This window comes from Zychaea mexicana, assembly GCF_025766255.1.
Source record: "Zychaea mexicana strain RSA 1403 chromosome Unknown BDB00scaffold_56, whole genome shotgun sequence".
NCBI classification, from domain to species: domain Eukaryota; kingdom Fungi; phylum Mucoromycota; class Mucoromycetes; order Mucorales; family Lichtheimiaceae; genus Zychaea; species Zychaea mexicana.
Window position 1 is genome coordinate 46,856 of NW_026516719.1, and position 19,850 is coordinate 66,705.

Here is a 19,850-nt window from a genome sequence, read left to right on the forward strand (position 1 = left end):
ATGTTGGAGTCTCTAGTCGCGTCCATCCTTAATCGGTTCCTGGGAAATTACGTTTCCAATTTAAATTACGATCAGCTTAATATTGGTATTTGGAATGGTAAGCCTGCCCTTTTGCTCTCGGTATTTCGAGATGCTATAGTGAAAGTGTATGACCTGTGCTTTTACGATTACTCGTGCGAAAAAAAAAATATAAGTTTACTTATGCAGTCAACGAATTCAACCAGGGGAGGCGAATCTTCGAGATTTGAAACTTCGGCGAGAAGCACTTGACAAACTTGATCTCCCCATTGATGTTTTGGAAGGTACAGAAAAGAATAGCCTTAAGCTGTTTCAAATATATTGCGGTTTAACGATCCTCCTATTTTCCGTTCTTTTTTAAAACTAACCCTTTCGTACAACATCGAATTTATAGGATACCTTGGACAGCTTACGTTAAGTATCCCTTGGTCAAACTTGAAAACAAAGCCTGTCAAAGTTTTTGTAGAAAATGTGTACTTGCTGGCAGTGCCAAAAACAGAAACATCGGTATGTAACAGTGTAACTACGCAAAAGAGCTGTTGTGGTGTTCTGTCATTTGAAGTTTGAATCCATTATGTCGTACACGTAGATATCTTTGGAAGAGGAGGAAGAACGTGCCCAATCGCTTAAGCAGCGCAGATTAGACACTGCAGATCTTATAAGCAAATCGTCTAAACAAGGCGAACAAAAAGATCAATCAGATGAAGGAAATGATGGTTTCATCAGCCAGCTCACGACCAAGATTGTCGATAATCTGCAAGTTTCCATCAAGAATATTCATTTGCGATTCGAGGATAACGTGTCTGATCCAGGTCACCCCTTTGCTGCGGGCATCACGTTGAAGGAACTATCTGCCGTATCTACTGATGGTGAGTGGCATCCGACATTTATTAATGAGATGACCAACACGATCCACAAGGTAAGTAGATGACTTTCGTGTTAGTGAAGTTGCTGTGGGTTTTTTGCATAAAGTTCTGAGTTCTAATGACATCGATACAGCTTGCAACGTTGCACTCGCTTTCAGTGTATTGGAACACCGATGCGCGATCTCTTGCAGGCTTACCGCATGAAGAAGCAACACGAGTCTATACCGATTTGGTACAGTGCCGACGGAAGCAGGAGTATATTTACAAATCTAATCGATTTGTTATTATCGAATAACTGCATCATAGATTCCAGATGGGTCCAATGATACCACCAGTGATGCTGAACACCAATACATCTTGAAACCCGTTTCAGGCACTGGCAAGGTACATATTTAAATTTCTATACATTTCCCCAGCGTCAAAGATGGGTGCTCACATGTTCGTGCAGGTGAAACTCAACAAGCAATTCGGCAAAGATGTTGCCAAGACCGATGTGACGCTATTATTCGAAGAACTTGGAATTTGTTTGGATGATCATCAATATCGCGACGCTATCCTGTTGGTCGACCTGTTTCATGCCAATTTGAAGAAACAAAAGGTTTGAATTCTTATACATCATACTAAACTAAATACAAGAGTGTGGATTGAAACCTTTATCTAACCCTGATCAACTTCGTATATCTTTACGTTTTAATTAGTACTTGAAATACCACCCAGGCAAAGGCGCAAAACCTAAAACAAATCCGCGAGCGTATTGGAAATTTGCACAGGATGCTGTCCTATCCGAAATACACGAGCGTCATTACAAGTGGACTTGGGACCATTTTCGAACAAGGAGAGATCAGCGAAAAGCTTATATCGAAAGTTATTCTGCATCAAAATTGAACAAGGCGACACCAGAGCAAAAAGAGAAGCTGGAGAAGTTGGAAAGGGATTTAAGTTTCGAGGATATCCGGTTTTACCGTAGTCTCGCTCGGAGCAAGCTGAAGCGTGAAAAGATCAAAATTGGTGAGGAGATATCTCTAGTCCTTTCTTTATTTTTCTACCACAAACATGCTGCTTATCATAAGGCTTATATAGAGCAAGAGAAAAAGAAAGCAGCGAATGAAAACAAAGGCTGGTTTAGTTCGTGGTGGTCTGGCTCTACCAACACAAGCTCTGATAAGAATGGGGATGATTCGGTATGTTGGTTACGATATGGGATTGGCTTATGCGCTACATATATGCGTATCTAATAATTGATGATCCGGATGTTTAGGGCGAACAAATTGTGATGACAGAGGAGCAAAAACGTGAGCTATATGAAGCTATCGACTATGACGAAGAAAAAGCCAGCATAGCAGCCTCTGTAGACATGCCGAAAGATGTAAGTAGCGGTGCTGCTTCAGTGATGGCTCGATCGTGGCACTAATATTAAATTCATCGCTTGGTAGACCAAAAAACTCTTGATCAATACCAAACTTAATCGAGGCTCGCTGACTCTAATGAAGCACAACGGATCCGATCAATCACGCAGAGATTTGACATCCTTGGTCTTTGACACTGTCACAGCCGATGTTATCCAGTATATTGAGTCGGCCAGAATTGCAGTAGGTCTTGGAGATTTACGCTTATATGACAACCTTACGCCTAAAACAATCTATCCACAACTAATTGGAGCAAGAAGTCGAGATGGAACAGGGTAAGTTTGCAAGAATGAAAACACGGGATCAAATTAGATAAATAAGCGTCACACATTATTAACTTTAAAAAAATAGGCGCTCTCTCGCTGAGGCACCAACAGATCCACAAGCTTCATCCCATTCTGGAGCTCTAAGTGCAGAAGCAGGAAATATAAAGAACGAACCACTTTTCAAAGCTGTCATTGAGCACAAGCCCTTTGATCATATCGCAGACAATGCGATTAAATTATCCACCAAACGATTGGAGATCATTTATAACCCAGCAATTGTCAAGGGCATCATGGATTTCTTTAAACCGCCCGATAACAATGCAGAAAGTATCAACGCCCTTCTCGAGGTTGCTGGAGACACGTTTGAAGAATTAAAACAGCAAACACGCGCAGGCTTGGAATATGCTTTGGATCAACATACAACACTTGATATCGATTTCGACATGGACGCACCACTCATCATTATACCCGAAAGGTATCTAATCAACTATGGCTAAAACTTTATATAAGAAAGCACCATATGCTAATGTTGATTTGAAATACTATCAGCTGTGTCAAACGCAATACAGCATGTATGATCATTGACGCTGGACACATTCACGTGGATAGCGAGTTAACAGATCCGGGACTCGTTCACGATTTAAAGAGTAAGAAGCATAGCAAGGAAGACTATCAGAAGCTCGAGTCGCTTATGTACGATAAGTTCCGAGTCGGACTATCACAGACCAAGTTGCTCATTGCAACAGATGTCGAGGACTGCCTAGCACAACAGCAAGGGACGCGTGACGGTCATGCTCATGTCATTGAACGGATTGATATGAATTTCCTTGTTGAGTTATGTATCCTACAACGCGCTGCACAGTTTACAAAGTTGAAGGTGTCTGGAGATTTGCCGTTACTTTCACTCAGCATTTCCGATACGAAATACAAGATTCTTATGCGAATGATCGATCTTATTCTCGACAGCATTTCAGACGACGATGCCAAGGCTGTAGCACAAGCGCAAAATGTCGAGAGCCAGAAACAGCAACAACGGCAACAGTTCCATGATTACTTGCAAACGTCCTGGACCAACAAAAATAACCAGCGAGACCTATGGATATCAGACACAGAGAGCGAAGCCAGCAGCTCTGAACCATCATCATCGATTACGATGCAACGGCAACGATCTGCTGATATCAGCACTCCCTTGTCCAGTTCATCAAGCTCGTACATGGGCGGCAGTATGCGATATCAGCAGGAACAGTTTCGCTTTGCTTTTCAAGTTAATAAAGTGTCAGCGACGGTGTATGAGACATCTAGCAATGGTGACGATGTGCTGCTATGCGAGCTGAACTTGGATATGTTTAAGCTTGAATTCCTCAATCGACCATTCGATATGCTCGTCGATGTATCGCTCCGCTCACTCAACATTGTGGATAAAATGGAACATGGTGACGAGTTCCATTATCTGGTAACGTCTGATACCTCATCTGGAGACAGGGCGCCGGACGAAAACCTTGTAAGCGTGAAGTACATGCAAGTCAACCGTACACATCCGATGTATCAAGAAATTTACCATGGCTTCGATCAAACAGTGGAGATTGCATTATCGACACTCAATATTGTGGTGACAAGAAGCTCGATCTTGACATTGTACAACTTTGTTCTGAACACATTTGCCGGCCCACCTGGTTCTGTCGAGCAAGAATCACAGAAAGATGCCTCTAGTTCCAAGTCAGCAAAGCGTCTTTCTTCCGGCTCTGTTGTGTCAACAACAAAAGACGAGGAAGAAAAGCAGAATGCGTCTTCGAGCAACACAATCAAAGTTACCGTTCACATGGACAGCTTGGATTTAATCCTCAACGATGATGGCAAACGTCTTGGAACAGCCATCCTCTCATACGGCGATCTCACAGTCTTGCTCTACCCAAACACGCTCAAAGTTTCTGGAAGGTTTGGGAACTTAAAATTAACGGATGACACGGTGATACGCGGGCACGCGCAATCGAAGGATATTGAACATGGTGCATCCGAAGTCCATCTACTGACGATTCAAGGAGACGAGCTTGCTGATTTTATATACGAGACTTTTGACCGAGAGTCGTCAACGTTCCCTGGATACGACTCGCGGTTTTATCTTCATATGGGTGCCTTCCAGTTCATGCTTTTGGATACGGTGAAACCAACTTTGGACTTTTTGAGCGAGTTCTTAGAGATGAAGACTGTGTACGACGCTGCACGAGAGGCTGCTGCACAGCAGATGCAGGAAACTGACACACGAATGCACTATGACATCACCATCAAGAGTCCAGTTGTGATTTTCCCTGTGAGCGAGAACGACGACACAGTAATTGCCAATCTTGGTGAAATTAGAGCTGCCAACGAATTTGTAAATGTCAAGCGCAGACGGACTGGTGACCTCAATGTCGAGCCCAAGGAGTTGGCCATGACCAAGATTCTGTGTGGCCTCTATACGATTAGTCTTCACTCAAGATCGATCGTAAAAACCAAAGGAGAGCAACGCGAGCGAATTCTGCCTATCATTGATAATCTAAATATCACATTTGATATTCAAAGCCCTGAGAAAGCAGCTCCAGAATGGGGACCAGCGACGAGCATTATCGGTCATATATCAGATGTCCGGATGGCGCTCACCGAAAATCAGTACAAGTGGCTGCTGGATATATACAACAAAGTCATGTCCACATTTCTGGCTGGAGAAAATGATGCAAATGGCGAGGTTAATGACGATGAGGGGGAGGATGTTACGGGCCAAAGCGTTCACTCTTCTCAGTTTAGTCAGCTACAGAAGCAGCATAGACAGCCGATTCGAGGAGATGAAAAGGCGCCAGCAACTGACAAGAAAAAGAAGAAAAAGAAGAGTGTCTCTATCCAGCTTGATATGGTCATGGACGTGGATACAGTGTGTCTCGAAATCCTATCAGGCCCTGATTTGGATTTTAAGGATTGGGGCAAGCAGCGACTGGCACGGCTGGCATTCAATGGCACATCAATGAAGATGCAAACACATTCGGACACATCGCTCCTTCTTGAAGTACGGATGAACTCGATAACTTTTACCGATACAAGACAAGATTCTCAGTCCCAGTTTAAGGATATCATGTCGGCGTCGCATTTGTCTGGTGCCCCTCAATTACAAGTGCAACTACAAATGCCGGCCCAGGACGAAGAGCAGATCATGTTTGTTCGTGCTACTGTCGACTCGCCCAAGATCGTACTCTCCCTTGATTATGTATTTTTGCTGGTCAACTTCTTTATGAAGCCGTTTGCACCGGAGCCGACTACCGAAGCGCAAGCCTTCGCCAAGACGCAACGCGAGCGCTTAAACAACATCACCGGAAATCAACGTGATCAGGCGCGAAGGAAGTCAACAGCCCCTGGAACGAATGGATCCAACAAGAAGGCTCGCTCCATTGCATCGTCCAAAAAAACAGAACAGCAGAGACAGCAACAGCAAGCACAGCCCATGCAGCTACATTACAGCGTCAATGTGGTCGATGTCCAGGTGGCATGCTTGGCAAAGCCAGAAGTTACATCGTCTGAGGCCATTATTTTCTCCTTCAAAGAGCTATCAGCGGTTCAAAAGCAATCGCTGACCTGCAAGTTGGGCAGTATTGGCATGGTCCTTTGCCGAATGGATGTGCGAGACGAATCTTCTTTGCCGTTTATACATGAGTTTGATATCGATCTCAAGATGGAAACCTCATCCAATATGCCCGGTTCCAATATCACGGTGATTGACATTGACGTAGAACCGTTGATCGTACGTCTGTCCTACAATGATGCCATGCTTGTACTTGACATTATCAACAAGGCGATTGCATTAATGGGTGCTGGAGGCTCGCAAAAACCTGCCGGTGCACAAGGATATGACGATGGTTCCTTTAGTAATCAGCAACAAAGCCTTGCTTTGCCTGAAAGCGGAGCGCAGGACAACAACGATAAAAACCAAGAAAATGCTTGGGCAATCAGCCGACAGCAAAAGATTGAGCCATATATTGTCATGACTAAGGAATCTGTAAGTCAACATATACATATTACTTCCATCCAGCATAAAATATCACTAATACAGATGTGTGCGTGCTTGTTTAGCTTAAAGCTCGATTCCAAGGCCTACAATTCACGCTGATTGAAGATTTACATGATTTGCCTTTCATTGACGCTATGCTGCAGCCATTCACAGTCAATGCGTCCGATTGGTCTAGTGCTGTAAGTTTTCTTCAAGTGAAAATACTCATAGCAAAAATAAACATATCAAAGACTAACAGGCCATCTTATATACAACTTATTAGCTCTCTGCGGATGTATTCTTCAATATGTCTGCCAGCAGTTTTAACTTTAGAAATTCGCATTGGGAACCTGTGATTGAACCATATGGCTTCGGTATTAAAGTCTCCCAAGATGCAGCGACCAAGAGCATGCAGATAGGAGTTGAATCAAACGAATTTTTGAATCTAAATATAACCCATGCGTTCCTGGAAACTATGATGGCAGTTTCCGGCAGTATGTTTGAGGAACAGGTAGGAAAAAGAACATATATTGATACGGTACTTGAATATTGACACATAAATTATATCTGTTTAACTGTAGCCCTTGTCCGACAGTGGCCAAAAGCAAGTACGACCCTATCTAATCCGAAACTATACGGGTCACGAAATCCGCTTCTGGAACATGTCGGATGACGCGCAAAAAGAAGGCGGCATCGACAATCGAATGTATAAGCTACAGAGTGGTGAAGAAAAGCCTTGGACTTTCCGCGATTGGAAACGCCGTAGAGAGGTAAAGATCAGGAACTGTTTTCTCTTATCACAGCAAAAGATAAAGCTGACATTTTTACTTATCCAGCGTACGAACTTGGGCAAGAATTTGCTTGGCGTTCAAGTCGAAGCTTTTGATTGGGAAAGTTTCCAACACATCCCTCTGGATCAAGAAGGGCAACACTCGTACAGAATGAAACCGGAAGTGAGGGGTGTCTCTCATCGCCTTATTGTTGATATCCAGCTCAAGAACCATGTCAAGCAAGTGACATTCCGCAGTGGCCTAGTCATCCAGAACCACGCGGCAGAGGGTATCAAAGTAGCTCTGGTCAATGCGAAGCGAAAATTTATGTCTCCCCAGTGGCACGTTGGTATGATATCTTCAACATTGTAACTTGTAGATAAAGAAACAACGAGCTCACCGAGAAATCTGTACCACACATTTACCTTAGCACCCGGTGGTGAACAAGTGGTCCCAATCGAACTGGTGTATGATTATTGGCTGGTTGCGAAACCTGCAGAAGGTACATTTTCATATCATGGAAGCCTAAGAACACTTATTTACAAATACATTCCTATTTAATGAAATAGGCGACTATCACTGGAGCCAACCTGGAGTCCATTGGTCTGACATTACGCATCCTGATGGACCGAGATCTATATCGTGCGGTCCACCGTCTTCTGATTCGGATGCTTTTAAATACCAGATCAATGGCGTGTACGACAAACTGAATCCGATTGCAAGGTAGACCTTTTGTAAAGGCCAGCTTCTTGTTCATGACCATTTTCTAATTTTCTTACATATATTAGAGAATATCCAATTATGGCAATTCAGATCGATGCTCCTATTGAGTTGGAGAACTCGTTACCATTCCCAATTTCTTTCGAGATGGCAGACAAAACACAGGGAGTTTCATTTCAAGATACTATTGCTAAAGGTGGAAACTGTCATGTACACACGATCAGCAACTATAACCACGTAGCGCTCAGTATTGAGGTGCCTGGTACACGTAAGTAGAAAGCTAATAAAGGTCTGACGACAAGGATTCAAAAAATATTAAGCTTAATAGTGATAATAGATTATATGCCCAGTCAATTGGTTGATTTGGATCTCGACGAAGACTCGTCAAAGGCAGGAACTAGGATCCAGCCCATTGAGCTATTAGATAAGGATGGCCGACACCCGCTACACTTACAGCTCAGTATAGCGTACGTTAGAATTAGATAATTGAACGGGTGTTATGATGTGGTCTGAGCTAACGTCTTCTTATTTAATTATCCTCTTATAATCATACAGGCGGCTATCAAAAGCCAATAATGCGCTTTATATCAAAATTTATACACCGTACTTGATCCTCAACAAATCCCGTCAACCTATTTCTCTCAAGTCACGTATCAGCCATCGACAGTCTAAACATCTGATCTACGAAATTCCTGCAGCACCTGACCATGATGAACTTGTATGTCTGTATATATTCAAAGATCAGAAAACGATTTTCTAAATATTCTATCCTATCATTAGATCAATCCTTTCATGTTCTCTTTCCCAGAAATGGATCGCAAGAACCGTGTACAGCTGGCAGTCAATGAATCCAAGTGGAGTGATCCCCTCAGCTTCGAAGCAGTTGGAAGCATACAGGATGTGACACTACCAACAACGGACAACGTTCATCAGATACACTTGGGTGTGCACGTAGAGGAAGGTGTTGGAATGGTACGTATTTATTACATAAAATAGCTCTTTCTTTCTGCTTTTATCCAGCTTACTAAAGTGTTGATCTGATCCTATCCTCCAGTATCATATGACCCGGCTGGTCACCATTTCGCCTCGTTTTATTCTAAAAAATAATTTGGGTGACAAAATCAAGTATAGCGAGTTTGGTGTGCCGACAGATGACTCCATATCGATCATTGAGAATGGACAGAGAGTGCCTCTGTATCACTTGTCCAAGTCGAATATACGCTGGCTCTGTCTTTGCCAAGATCAAGAAGGGGCTTTGTGGTACGTAATACATCAACAGCAGATTTTCAAGAAAGGAGATGGAATCATTAACGATAATGTTTAAAAAGGTCCTCGCCCTTTGATATGCAGCAAATTGGCGATACACATATAAAATTAGAAGTTACTGGTGAAAGTCGGCCCATGCTGGTGCGTATTTCTATCGTCCTCAAAGACGCTGCAATCTTTATATTCCTGGAGCGCGAAGAAACCTGGCCATACTTGGTCATCAACCTGTCGAGTGTCCCTGTCACATTTTCTCAAACAGACACTGGTTTGGAAGATTACAAACTCAAGGATCGCCAACGAAAAGCGCTACCTCAAGCAAGGCAATTCTCACTCGAGCCTCATGATCGAATGGAATACTCCTGGTGTATGCCTGTTGCTCATGATAAGCGTATCCAGCTTGACGTGTTTGGAAAGAAACGCGATGTCAATTTCCAAGCTATTGGTACTCAGATGCCACTACGCTATAAGGTATTTTCTGCATTGTGCGGTGGAAAATGGAAGTGCTGTATATAAGGGTATGTTATTTAAAATGATGACTAACATGGCAACAATAACAACAACAACAACAACAACAGAGACAAGCACAGCAGCATCGTTCCAGCCCAGTTTCTTCACGTCCTATCATGTCAATTGATGTTATTGCTCGCGACGCGGCGTTGGTATTGGTATTAAGTGATTTTAATCCAGAAATCAGTCTTTACCAGCCAAAGTCGTCAGGGGCATCTGTTTCCGCTACTAGTTCGCGTGAAGCAAGCTCACGAGAGGGAAGTTTGCGTGACACATTTGAAACAGTGGAAGTGGATTATGTCGTCAACTATTCCTTTGAGCTAAACTTGGCCGGCATTGGTATATCCGTCGTTAACAAACGGATGCAGGTGTGTATTTTATCTCGTCGACAGTATCATCCGAACAGATAAAGCTCTCCATATATACTTACTACTTACTTATATTCAGGAAATGGCCTATGCTACGATCCGGGCTCTTGAGTTCAAATACACTGATTCTAATTTGTATCAATCAGTACGCGCTAGTATTCAGTGGTTACAGGTTAGTAGTTGAAAATATGTTTCTCTTTTGTACATGGCTCTCTTGGGAATTGCCAAGTAAATTGCTTTCGATTATTTTTTTTCTAGGTTGATAACCAGTTTCATGGCTCGCTCCATCCCATTTTATGCTTCCCGACAACACTTCCTAAGAATGTCACGGAGCAAGAAACACACCCAACATTCCATATGGCGCTTGACAAGATAAAAGATGAAGCTCATGGTGTGTACAACTTTAAGGTCTTCTCTATCCTTTTACAAGAGATGACATTTGCTGCAGACGAGGATTTCCTGTACTGTCTCATGGAGTTTGCTCAGTTCTCTAGTACTCCCCAAGAAATCAAAATCGAGTGAGTTGATTTTTCATATTATATGCTCGTGGTTCGGCAAACGTAGAATGTCCCACTCAACGGCTTCTCTATAGTGAAACGGCGCTATTCAGTACACGAATTGCGGAACCTGTGGTTCAGAATACGCCCGCATTGTACTATTTCCAAGAGTTCTGCATCCAGCCTATGCGTTTAAACCTTGCATTCTCGAGAACTGATCGGATTAACGCGATCGATGAAGAGTAAGCTAGAAGCCCGCTGTTTCTTCACTCAGTTTAGGGATGTAAAAGGCAGGAAGATGACCATGTCTATTAATTCGTATTTGCTTCTGATAAAAATAGCGACGAGGTTGGGAGATCGCCCTTGCGCTACGTCTTTGACGTATTCACCATGACTATTGGAAACGTGAACGTAAGCAATACTACCAAATTGAGTTTCTTCTTTGAATTCATGCTAAAAAAATTGTTTACTTCTTCTCAGGACGCTCCAATTAAGCTGAATGCGCTAATCGTTGAAAACCTGCGCGTTAGCTACGAAGACTTAATGGATCGTATCATGCTCCATTACCGCGGGGAGATTATCTATCAAGTTCACAGAGTGCTGGGTAGTGTGGACGTTATTGGTAACCCAGTGGGCTTGTTCTCAAATTTGAGTTCTGGGTTCGGCGAGCTCTTCTACGAACCCTATCAAGGCTTTATCATGAGTGATCGCCCACAAGATCTAGGTATTGGTATTGCTAGAGTAAGTGATTTTTTTATTTGGTATCTAGTCATGTAAATCACAGAGAAGCGTTATAACAGTTTTTTGTTATATAATCCAGGGCGTGGGTGGTCTTGCGAAAAAGGTTCTTTTTGGCGTGTCGGACAGTATGAGCCGCATCACCGGAAGTATTGGCAAAGGTCTATCCGCAGCAACATTGGATAAAAAATTCCAAGATCGCCGCCGAATTAATCTTGCTCGCAACAAACCCCAGCATGCTTTCTATGGCGTTTCTCAAGGAGTTGGTTACTTTGGCTTGAGTATTGCCAGCGGTGTTGCGGGTCTTTACGTATGTATTATCCAAGTCGAGTGGGTGTTTTTTCGCAGCCATGTCTAAAATTCCAAATTGATTTTTGTTAACTTGGATCCTATTTAGAAACGACCTCTGGAAGGTGCTGAAAGCGGCGGTGTAGTTGGTTTCGCAGGCGGCGTCGGTCGTGGTCTCGTTGGTGTAGTGACGAAACCTTTCGTCGGTTTCTTTGATATGGCTAGCAATGTCACAGCCGGTGTTCGTGAAACCACCACGATCTTTGATCCCAATGACATCACCCGTGAGCGCTTACCGCGTTATGTTGGCATTGATGGTATTCTCAGAGTATGTGCTCTTTCTGTTTGCTAATTATCAGTCCGACCTATTGTCGCTATCATTTTCGAGACTCATATTTTCTGGTACGCTTAGTCATACTCTCAAAGGGAAGCGTTAGGGCAGCTATGGCTCAAGGAGCTCAAAGGAGCACGTTATTTCCACGATACTTACATTGCGCACTCCACGGCTCAGTCGGATGAAAAAATAGCGATTCTGACTTATCAACGAATCATATTTGTCGGTATACGCAAAGGAGACGTCGAATACGACATCGGACTCGATCAAATAGAATCTCTAGTCCACTCGGTGGATGGTATCCATTTGCGACTTAAGCAACCTACGACGCGTACAATGACATTACCAATTGATGAGGAGACAAGCAGGGAGTGGCTTGCAACAAAAATCCAGAACACGATGGACCAAAGAAAAGAGGATAAAGGACGGCAGTAAAATACCTTTTTGTATATATGCATGTCGCATGTACCATTCATAGTTCGAGAAGAAAAAAAACATCAAGAAACGAAGAGATATGCATTATTGATATATATGATTGTTGAAGAGATGCAAGGGATGATATGAACGTAGTGTATGAAAGAAAATTGAAAAACAACAGAACAATGATATTAAGAGAGAAGTACGGTTTTAAGCAAACTATGGACGTTCTTCTTCTCCACTTGCTCATCAGCCTCGCCTTCTGTGTCTTCGCCCAAACCAGACACACTTCGGTCTAAACGGAGCTTGATATCCGCCATTCTTAAGATGTGTTCTTCCACGGAATTTTCAGCTACCATCTTGTAAACTGTTACGTCGCGTGTCTGACCAACGCGATGAGCGCGATCTTCAGCCTGCCGATCATTCTGCGGATTGAAATCTGTATCGTACAGAACAACAATACTAGAAAATACAAATCGTGATTAATGATTTATAAGCACCTGACTGTACTAGTTTTCACATAAGATTGCCTAAGATATGCCATTGTTATTATACTTACTTCGCTGAAGTCAGGTTAATACCAAATCCACCGGCTTTCGTACTGAGAAGAAAAACATCAATATCTTTGTCTTCGTTGAATTGATCGATCCGTTCCTGGCGCTCAGCGGGTTTTGTTTCTCCGTCTAGTCGCAGATATTTAATATTAAGGGTATCCATCACCAGTTCTATAATGTCGAGCAAACTCGTGAATTGACTGAATAGCAGGACTTTTTGTTCCTATATATAGCAAAACATAATATTACTGTTAGGAACTCTGAGTACATCATTGATATCTTTCACTTATTGCTGTACCTTGGCCTTCATTGCGGGTAATAATTCCTTGAGTTTCTCAACCTTTCCCGAATCCATCCATTCTTGTTTCTTCAGTGCAAACTTGCTAATCGACTATCAAAACATTTAAAGTATATTAGCGAAATACAATCACTGATTTTAGGTCAAGTGAAATGAATTATTACCTTATGATCTTTGCATAATCTATTTAACTCAAAGTCAGACATGACGGTCATGTCTTCATAGATGTATTCTTCGTTTGCATCCCAGTATTTTTCTTCCTACTCATGCATTGTGTTAGAAAGTGGAGCCTTAACAGTTTCTGATTAGAAGAATGTGTCGTACCTTCATGATAGCTTTTGCCATCTTACGCAATTTTCCATCGTCGTAAATATAGCGGAACAGCATCGGATGGTCAGCCGCCTTGCGCAATTCCATGACAATATTCTTGAAGCGATCGAGCTTATCCTTCTTCTGGCCTGGTTTGCTGTCAAGGGCTTCTTTGTATGATTGTTTGGATTCACTGAGAATTGTGTTGTACAAATTTTGTTGACTTTTGGTCATTTTGCACCGTTCAATAACATGCATCTTTTGCGGTAAATCTTTGAGCACATCAGCTTTCCGACGTCTTAATACAAAGGGTGTCATCATTTTTTTGGCTCGTTCGATCCGTCCCTGGGATAAAATTTGTGCAGAGGATGATGCCGTTCGACTGTCCTTGGTCGCGTTCGTAACAGCCTTGATTTTAAAAATCTTACGAATCTCCTCTTCGTAATCAACCAACAATTTCGGCATGATAAACATGAGCAGGGATACCAGCTCTTGTAGATTGTTTTGTAGTGGTGTACCAGTAAGTAATAATCGAAAAGGTGTCTTGAGGGCCATCAGATGCGTGTAGCGGGCGCTCGTGCAATTGCGAATCATATGTCCCTCGTCTAATATCATGGATTTGCATTTGAGCCTTCGCAAAAACTTTCGATCGTCGACATTGCCAGTAGCGACAGTGTAGGTGGTTACAATAACTTGATAATCTCCCTTAGTTTCCTCATCCATCAGCTCTTCGCGCATATCAAAACGTTCGGCCTGGGTGCCATAGTAACCATATACGTTTAAATCGGGACAGAAACGTTCAAACTCGCGCAGCCAGTTATCCAATGTTGATGTTGGTACGATGATCAGATGCGGTCCTTTGTTGCCAAGTTCGTAAAGTCGTCCCAGGAAACTGATTACTTGTGCTGTTTTGCCGAGACCCATTTCGTCCGCCAGGATGCCAGAAATACCCTTGCGATAAAGCATAAGCATCCAGTTGATACCAACGAGCTGATAGTCTTTGAGCTTGAAATCGTCATTGACAATCTTTGGCTGTTCCGTCAAGAAACCGTCCATTGCGTCACGGTACAAGTCGCTCGACTCATCGATGTCGCTGCTGTTGGTGTTATTTTTTTTGTCGCTTACTGCAGCACCTGATAAATGCATGCCAGTGTCCTCCTGGTCATCCTGGATAGCATCAATGTCCACACCTTCCCACACGTTGACGATACTTTTCAATTCGCCACCCAAGTCCTCGATATTTTCAATAATTTGATCCACGACCGTGTAGCCATCCATCATATCAATATAGCTGTTGATGAACCTGACGCTTAATCCACGTTCTTGCTGTAGCGTGTCGCGAAGTTCATCAATATCCTTGAATGGTCGAAGCGCGATCAATTTATCTGCTTGTTCAGGCGTGCATCCAGTAACATCTTGTATATCTTGTGACGGTTTGATATTATAAAAATGAACTGTTTTCCTTTCCTTTATCGCTTTCTGTATTTGTTCTTGTTCGTCTTCTGCGTCTTCTTCGTCATCGTCTGTCTCACTATCATGACTTTTGTTTTCTGTGTCTTTCTTATCCTCGACTGGTCGTTTTCGCTGTAGACGTTTGAGAGGTTTCATTGGTGACGACTGTCTGCGGCTGAGTTTATAAGGCATCCCTCCCAGAAGCTTCAAAGCCTCCATCGCGCTTCCATTCGTTCTTTTCAAGGCGTCTGCGATAGTTGCATCTGACATTTCTGGGAAGAGCTTCTTCAGTCTAATGATACGCTCCTTTCGTTCCCTTTCTGCTGCGAGCTTTTCCTTCATTTCTCTCTCCTTGAGATCCTGATCGACATAGGCTCCGTCTTCGCCGTCATCCATATCATCGTCGTCATCGCTATCGAGAAATCCGTTGCCACGTTTTCGTTTCCTTGACACCCGACGCGTAAACGTTGCCGCTTCACCATCATCGTCATCGTTTTCCTCGTCTCCAACGTCGTTTGCATCCATCAAGTCTTCGTCATCAATCACCATTGGTTTTGGCTGAGGCTTCCGTTCGCGTAGCTGTCGCGTAGGTGTCACCTCAGGATCGCTGTCTTGATCCTGAGGATTGTCATTTTCACTATACTTAAAGTGATGTAGTAACGACTGAGCACTACGGATCGGTAGTGGAAGCGATCGTTTGTGTTGTGTCAAGCTAAAGGGAGCTGTTTGATCACGCTGCTTTGCATAGCGTGAGGTAGGCGGGAATGGCGTATATGTGGAGTTCTTGCTTTTAAATATATCCTTGACGGTCATCTTCCTTTTTGGCGAGGGTGAAGAATCCAATGACATTGATGAATTTTGTGTTGGGGACCGTTCAAGTCCTGACATGGTGTATATTAATGTTAAGTGTATGCTATGTATATCCAGTGCTTGTAATAAAACGAGTGTGCTTAAGGAAAAAAAAAAAAAGAAAAAAAAAATCTTTTCAAAGTCAGTGAAGCCGTTTCCGACTTTCATGCTCTTTCGATCGCTAAAGGTTGCACAAGAGCTCTTATCAACATTCATGTAACCGTTCTGTGTGAACTCCATGGTTCATAGATATTGTTATAATATTTCACAGCGCAAATGATTAATTAAATGATGCTCTTTCTCTTGTAGAAGGTACATAATTTATGTGGAGAATCTGCGAGTTCAATTTCTGTCACATATGCGATCAGAGAAAGCGATTGTTGTTTTTGTTGGCACGCTATTATCCAATAAACTGACAGCATCATACCAACAGGTTATATTATTTTTTTGATAGCTTACTAGGCGGGACAAGGATCTAGCTATCGAATTGAATGCTAATTTCTGTCACGTAATGGCAGCTTTTATGCGTAATAATATTCGTGCAGATTCCAAACTATGATAGTTTCTCGAGTGCTTACTTACATACTACAGTACTTGCTGCTAATATATAAAATTGTTCTGATAAAAATATTACTGTATAAATGACCGTATGTGCTGGTAGTATATCACCACTAAGGTTCCATGAAAGACGAAAATTGTCATCAAGATATTTCGACTTGAAATTTCTCTAATCTGTTTAAAGTGATAACGAGCTGGTAGAGGGCGCTGGGACACATACATACTTTTGCAGATGCCCCGTTTCTATGCACCTATTTACTGTATGTGCATCGTGTCCTTTTCTTGCTCTACTGGATATAAAACAGCTGATCTAATTGCTACTCGCACATATTGGATTATCACTCTATCCTAAAGACAACTTTGTCCAGAGTCAGTATAACTTGGGGTATGTATCCTACGATATGGCTCGTCGGGTGCGTACAACAACAACGGTAATAAATAAATAGCCAGGCAAAACTGGCTTCTTTGTTACTCCTTAATGAAGCCCCTATAACGTTCTACAGATACAAGTGCTCGCTCCATTAGGAAAAAAGAGTACGTAATAGTAAAAAGAGAAGAAGACGGGCTAGAGGCTGTTTCTTTCAGGAGCTTTAACCATTGGATATATAAACCCCCAGAAATTTCAGCAACAGCAAAAGGAGATTCCTTTTCTTCTCACTATTAGTCCACCACAAACCATCATATATGGTGTGTTACTCAAGTATCTGTCTGTTTACTATGAGAATTGTGCTTGTCGTAGCACTTCTCACTATGTTCAGTGCCCATCAAGCTAGCGCAGCCTTGCGACGGTTTAACCTCGACATCAGCTGGGGAAAGATCAACCCCGACTGCTTTATGCAAGATCTCCCCGCGCCTGTGGTAAATGGTCAGTTTCCGGCACCCACTCTCTACGCATTGGACGGCGATGAAGTTGAAGCCAACGTGTGCAACAAGATGAACGATGGGACTAACACGACGATCCATTTTCACGGCATCAAACAATACGGGACGAGTTATTCGGACGGCGTGCCGTATATTACACAAAATCCGATCAAGCCAGGCGAATGTTTTCTGTATAAATTTAAAGTTCTCAACCAATCGGGAACCTACTATTACCATAGCCATGTGGGAATGCAAGATGACACTGTCAGCGGCGCATTCATCGTATATCCAAACGAAGCAGCACGGCCTGATGAAAACAACAGCAATAAGAAGCTTAGAGATGGTCCTTACGAGTATGACGAGGAGCTTATGCTTTACTTTAATGAATGGTGGCATCAGCCGTATTATGAGCGCGAAGCTTATTACTATGGACCGGACTATACCCTCGATTTGGGCTCGGGCAGCATTCTCATGAACGGCAGAAGTGTCCATTTTCCGACCATGGGCCTATTCAAGCCAGATTGCCCGGGTTTTACAGTGCTTCAGGTCGAGCCGGGAAAAACGTACCGGCTACGCATCATTGGCGGCCACACATACCAAATTTTGGGATTCGCAATCGCAGGACATCAGCTAACGATTATGGAAGTGGATGGCCAACTCACGGAGCTATACGATACGGACTACCTCGAATTGCCTGCTGGCCAGCGTATATCGCTTCTCCTCAAGGCGCATGATGAAACTAGCGATCGCAAAAGATATACCATTGCGACAAATTATCGCTGGCACCTCAGAATGCCGCAATACTCTAACAACGGATATGCATTCATTGATTATGTTGACAATAAGAGCATGAATTCAGCATCATCCGGAATCTTCGGTGACCTGCAGCTCGCCAACAAAGCTCTTCATAGCATCGTCGACCCGCTACGTATACCCCTTTTACCACTTACATCGCTACCCATTCCCTTCCCCTGGCCCGAAATGGCATCCATCAACGTGCCTGATCTGGAACGTCGAATCTTTGAAAGAAAAGAGGCCGACCGCACCATTATTATAAAATCAGTCCTTAATAAGATGCCAGACGGCCGTGCTCGGTTCCGTATCAACGATTCGCTCCCACCTATCGGTGATCCTGTCACTCCACTCTTATTTGGTCTTTTAGAACGATTTCTTCCTGATATGGACATTGAAGCCATGTCCATTCTAGCTGACAATGGCTACTATGCTCGAAATCGCACGTTTCACGTCAAGGCGAATGAAGTGGTTGACGTTGTATTCCAGGATAACAGTATTGGGACGTTCCCTTGTATGACACATGCTTGGCATATCCATGGACATTCGCACTTGCTGATTGCGCGTGGTGAAGGCTTGTACGACCATGAAAAACATAAGGATCTGCGGTCCTATCCAAAACCCATTTTGAAAGACGTCAGTGCGGTCTACGGGACAGCAGTAATTGAGAAAGAGAAGGATTCCGATTATGCGTTAGAGCACGGTTGTGGCTGGACCAAAGTGAGAATTTACACGGTAAGAGTCTGCTTTTTATCATCTTTAATCATTTCGTTTGAATGAGGACTTAAATTCGTCACGTACAACCAATTTTTAAACAATACAGGACAATCCTGGCTACTGGTTAGTTCATTGTCATATTACACCCCATATGTTGCAGGGTAAATGGGCTCTTCTTGCCGAATCGCCGGACCTTATACCCTCCACATTACGTTATCCAGCACCAGAACAATACCACCCAACTGTCGATTGATAAAATGGTATATAAGCTTAGTGCTATCGTGCGAACATAGTTCGACATGAAGTATAGATGTTTGCTTTTTAAAAACAACACCTTGTTTGTTGAGATGATGTTTAAAGACTCATTCTTTTTTTCAAGTAGTACTACTACTTATTGAGCATCAATTACATGTGTTATCAACGTCAATTATGACCGTTCAACCCTGTATAGCAGCCATAAAAATAATAAGTAGAGACATGTTTAAAAAGCAAACAGTAAAAGCACTGCGAATTGTCAAATTAAATAACCTCTCACCCCCCAAGCAGCCTATATGTTTCTTGCGGAGAAGAGCGCAGTCGCGTCCTTTCAAAAATCCTGCTAGTACGCGAACTTTTTGTTCCAGATCAAGACATTCTTCAGCAAAGTAAACTAATAGCTCTCATCAAAGGTATAGTATAGCTTCCACTTACTCATAGCTCGAGTAAGTTGTCCATTAATGTATCATGGATTTGAGTGCTTGGTCGATGAGCAATATATTAAAACAGGGTCTTTCCGAGGTATAGCAACGGTTACCATGTGAAATTGCTCATGGGCCACTGTTATCTCCGAATTGAAAAAAAGTTAATTATAAAAAAATCTTGTTCTCCTACACATCCAACATATAGCATACGTCTCGAAAAAAAAAAGAGAAAAAAGAAATGGCAGAGCATGGGCAGCTTTCTAAAAAAAACTGATATACACTGCTTGAAGCAGTATATATAATTGAA

At 42.7% G+C, this 19,850-nt stretch overlaps 3 protein-coding genes across 3 annotated transcripts; 2 read left to right on the plus strand and 1 right to left on the minus strand.

The window, feature by feature from the left end:
- BDB00DRAFT_766791 (uncharacterized protein) lies at nucleotides 1–12,074 on the plus strand (the record flags this gene model as incomplete). The annotated part of the gene is made up of 38 exons (XM_053119616.1): nucleotides 1–97; nucleotides 225–302; nucleotides 413–525; nucleotides 608–937; nucleotides 1,018–1,139; nucleotides 1,220–1,268; nucleotides 1,333–1,482; nucleotides 1,583–1,892; nucleotides 1,965–2,065; nucleotides 2,143–2,250; nucleotides 2,318–2,565; nucleotides 2,642–3,031; nucleotides 3,106–3,547; nucleotides 3,671–4,229; nucleotides 4,278–5,906; nucleotides 5,994–6,437; nucleotides 6,513–6,577; nucleotides 6,652–6,768; nucleotides 6,852–7,079; nucleotides 7,150–7,338; nucleotides 7,405–7,687; nucleotides 7,769–7,840; nucleotides 7,908–8,061; nucleotides 8,127–8,326; nucleotides 8,396–8,525; nucleotides 8,614–8,776; nucleotides 8,839–9,030; nucleotides 9,113–9,318; nucleotides 9,387–9,792; nucleotides 9,912–10,049; nucleotides 10,089–10,199; nucleotides 10,279–10,371; nucleotides 10,458–10,717; nucleotides 10,792–10,938; nucleotides 11,038–11,107; nucleotides 11,177–11,437; nucleotides 11,517–11,744; nucleotides 11,832–12,074. The coding sequence occupies 38 exons, from the start codon at nucleotides 1–3 to the stop codon at nucleotides 12,072–12,074; spliced, it is 9,126 nt and encodes a 3,041-aa protein (XP_052977834.1).
- A 590-nt stretch (nucleotides 12,075–12,664) lies between these two features.
- Nucleotides 12,665–15,242, minus strand: BDB00DRAFT_766818 (SNF2 family N-terminal domain-containing protein; the record flags this gene model as incomplete). Its single annotated transcript, XM_053119620.1, has 5 exons — nucleotides 12,665–12,935; nucleotides 13,033–13,250; nucleotides 13,326–13,418; nucleotides 13,490–13,585; nucleotides 13,650–15,242. The coding sequence occupies 5 exons, from the start codon at nucleotides 15,240–15,242 to the stop codon at nucleotides 12,665–12,667; spliced, it is 2,271 nt and encodes a 756-aa protein (XP_052977835.1).
- Nucleotides 15,243–17,210: 1,968 nt separating this feature from the next.
- On the plus strand, nucleotides 17,211–19,116 carry BDB00DRAFT_912637 (multicopper oxidase-domain-containing protein; the record flags this gene model as incomplete). Its single annotated transcript, XM_053128676.1, has 3 exons — nucleotides 17,211–18,188; nucleotides 18,243–18,881; nucleotides 18,970–19,116. The coding sequence occupies 3 exons, from the start codon at nucleotides 17,211–17,213 to the stop codon at nucleotides 19,114–19,116; spliced, it is 1,764 nt and encodes a 587-aa protein (XP_052977836.1).
- Nucleotides 19,117–19,850: the final 734 nt, after the last annotated feature.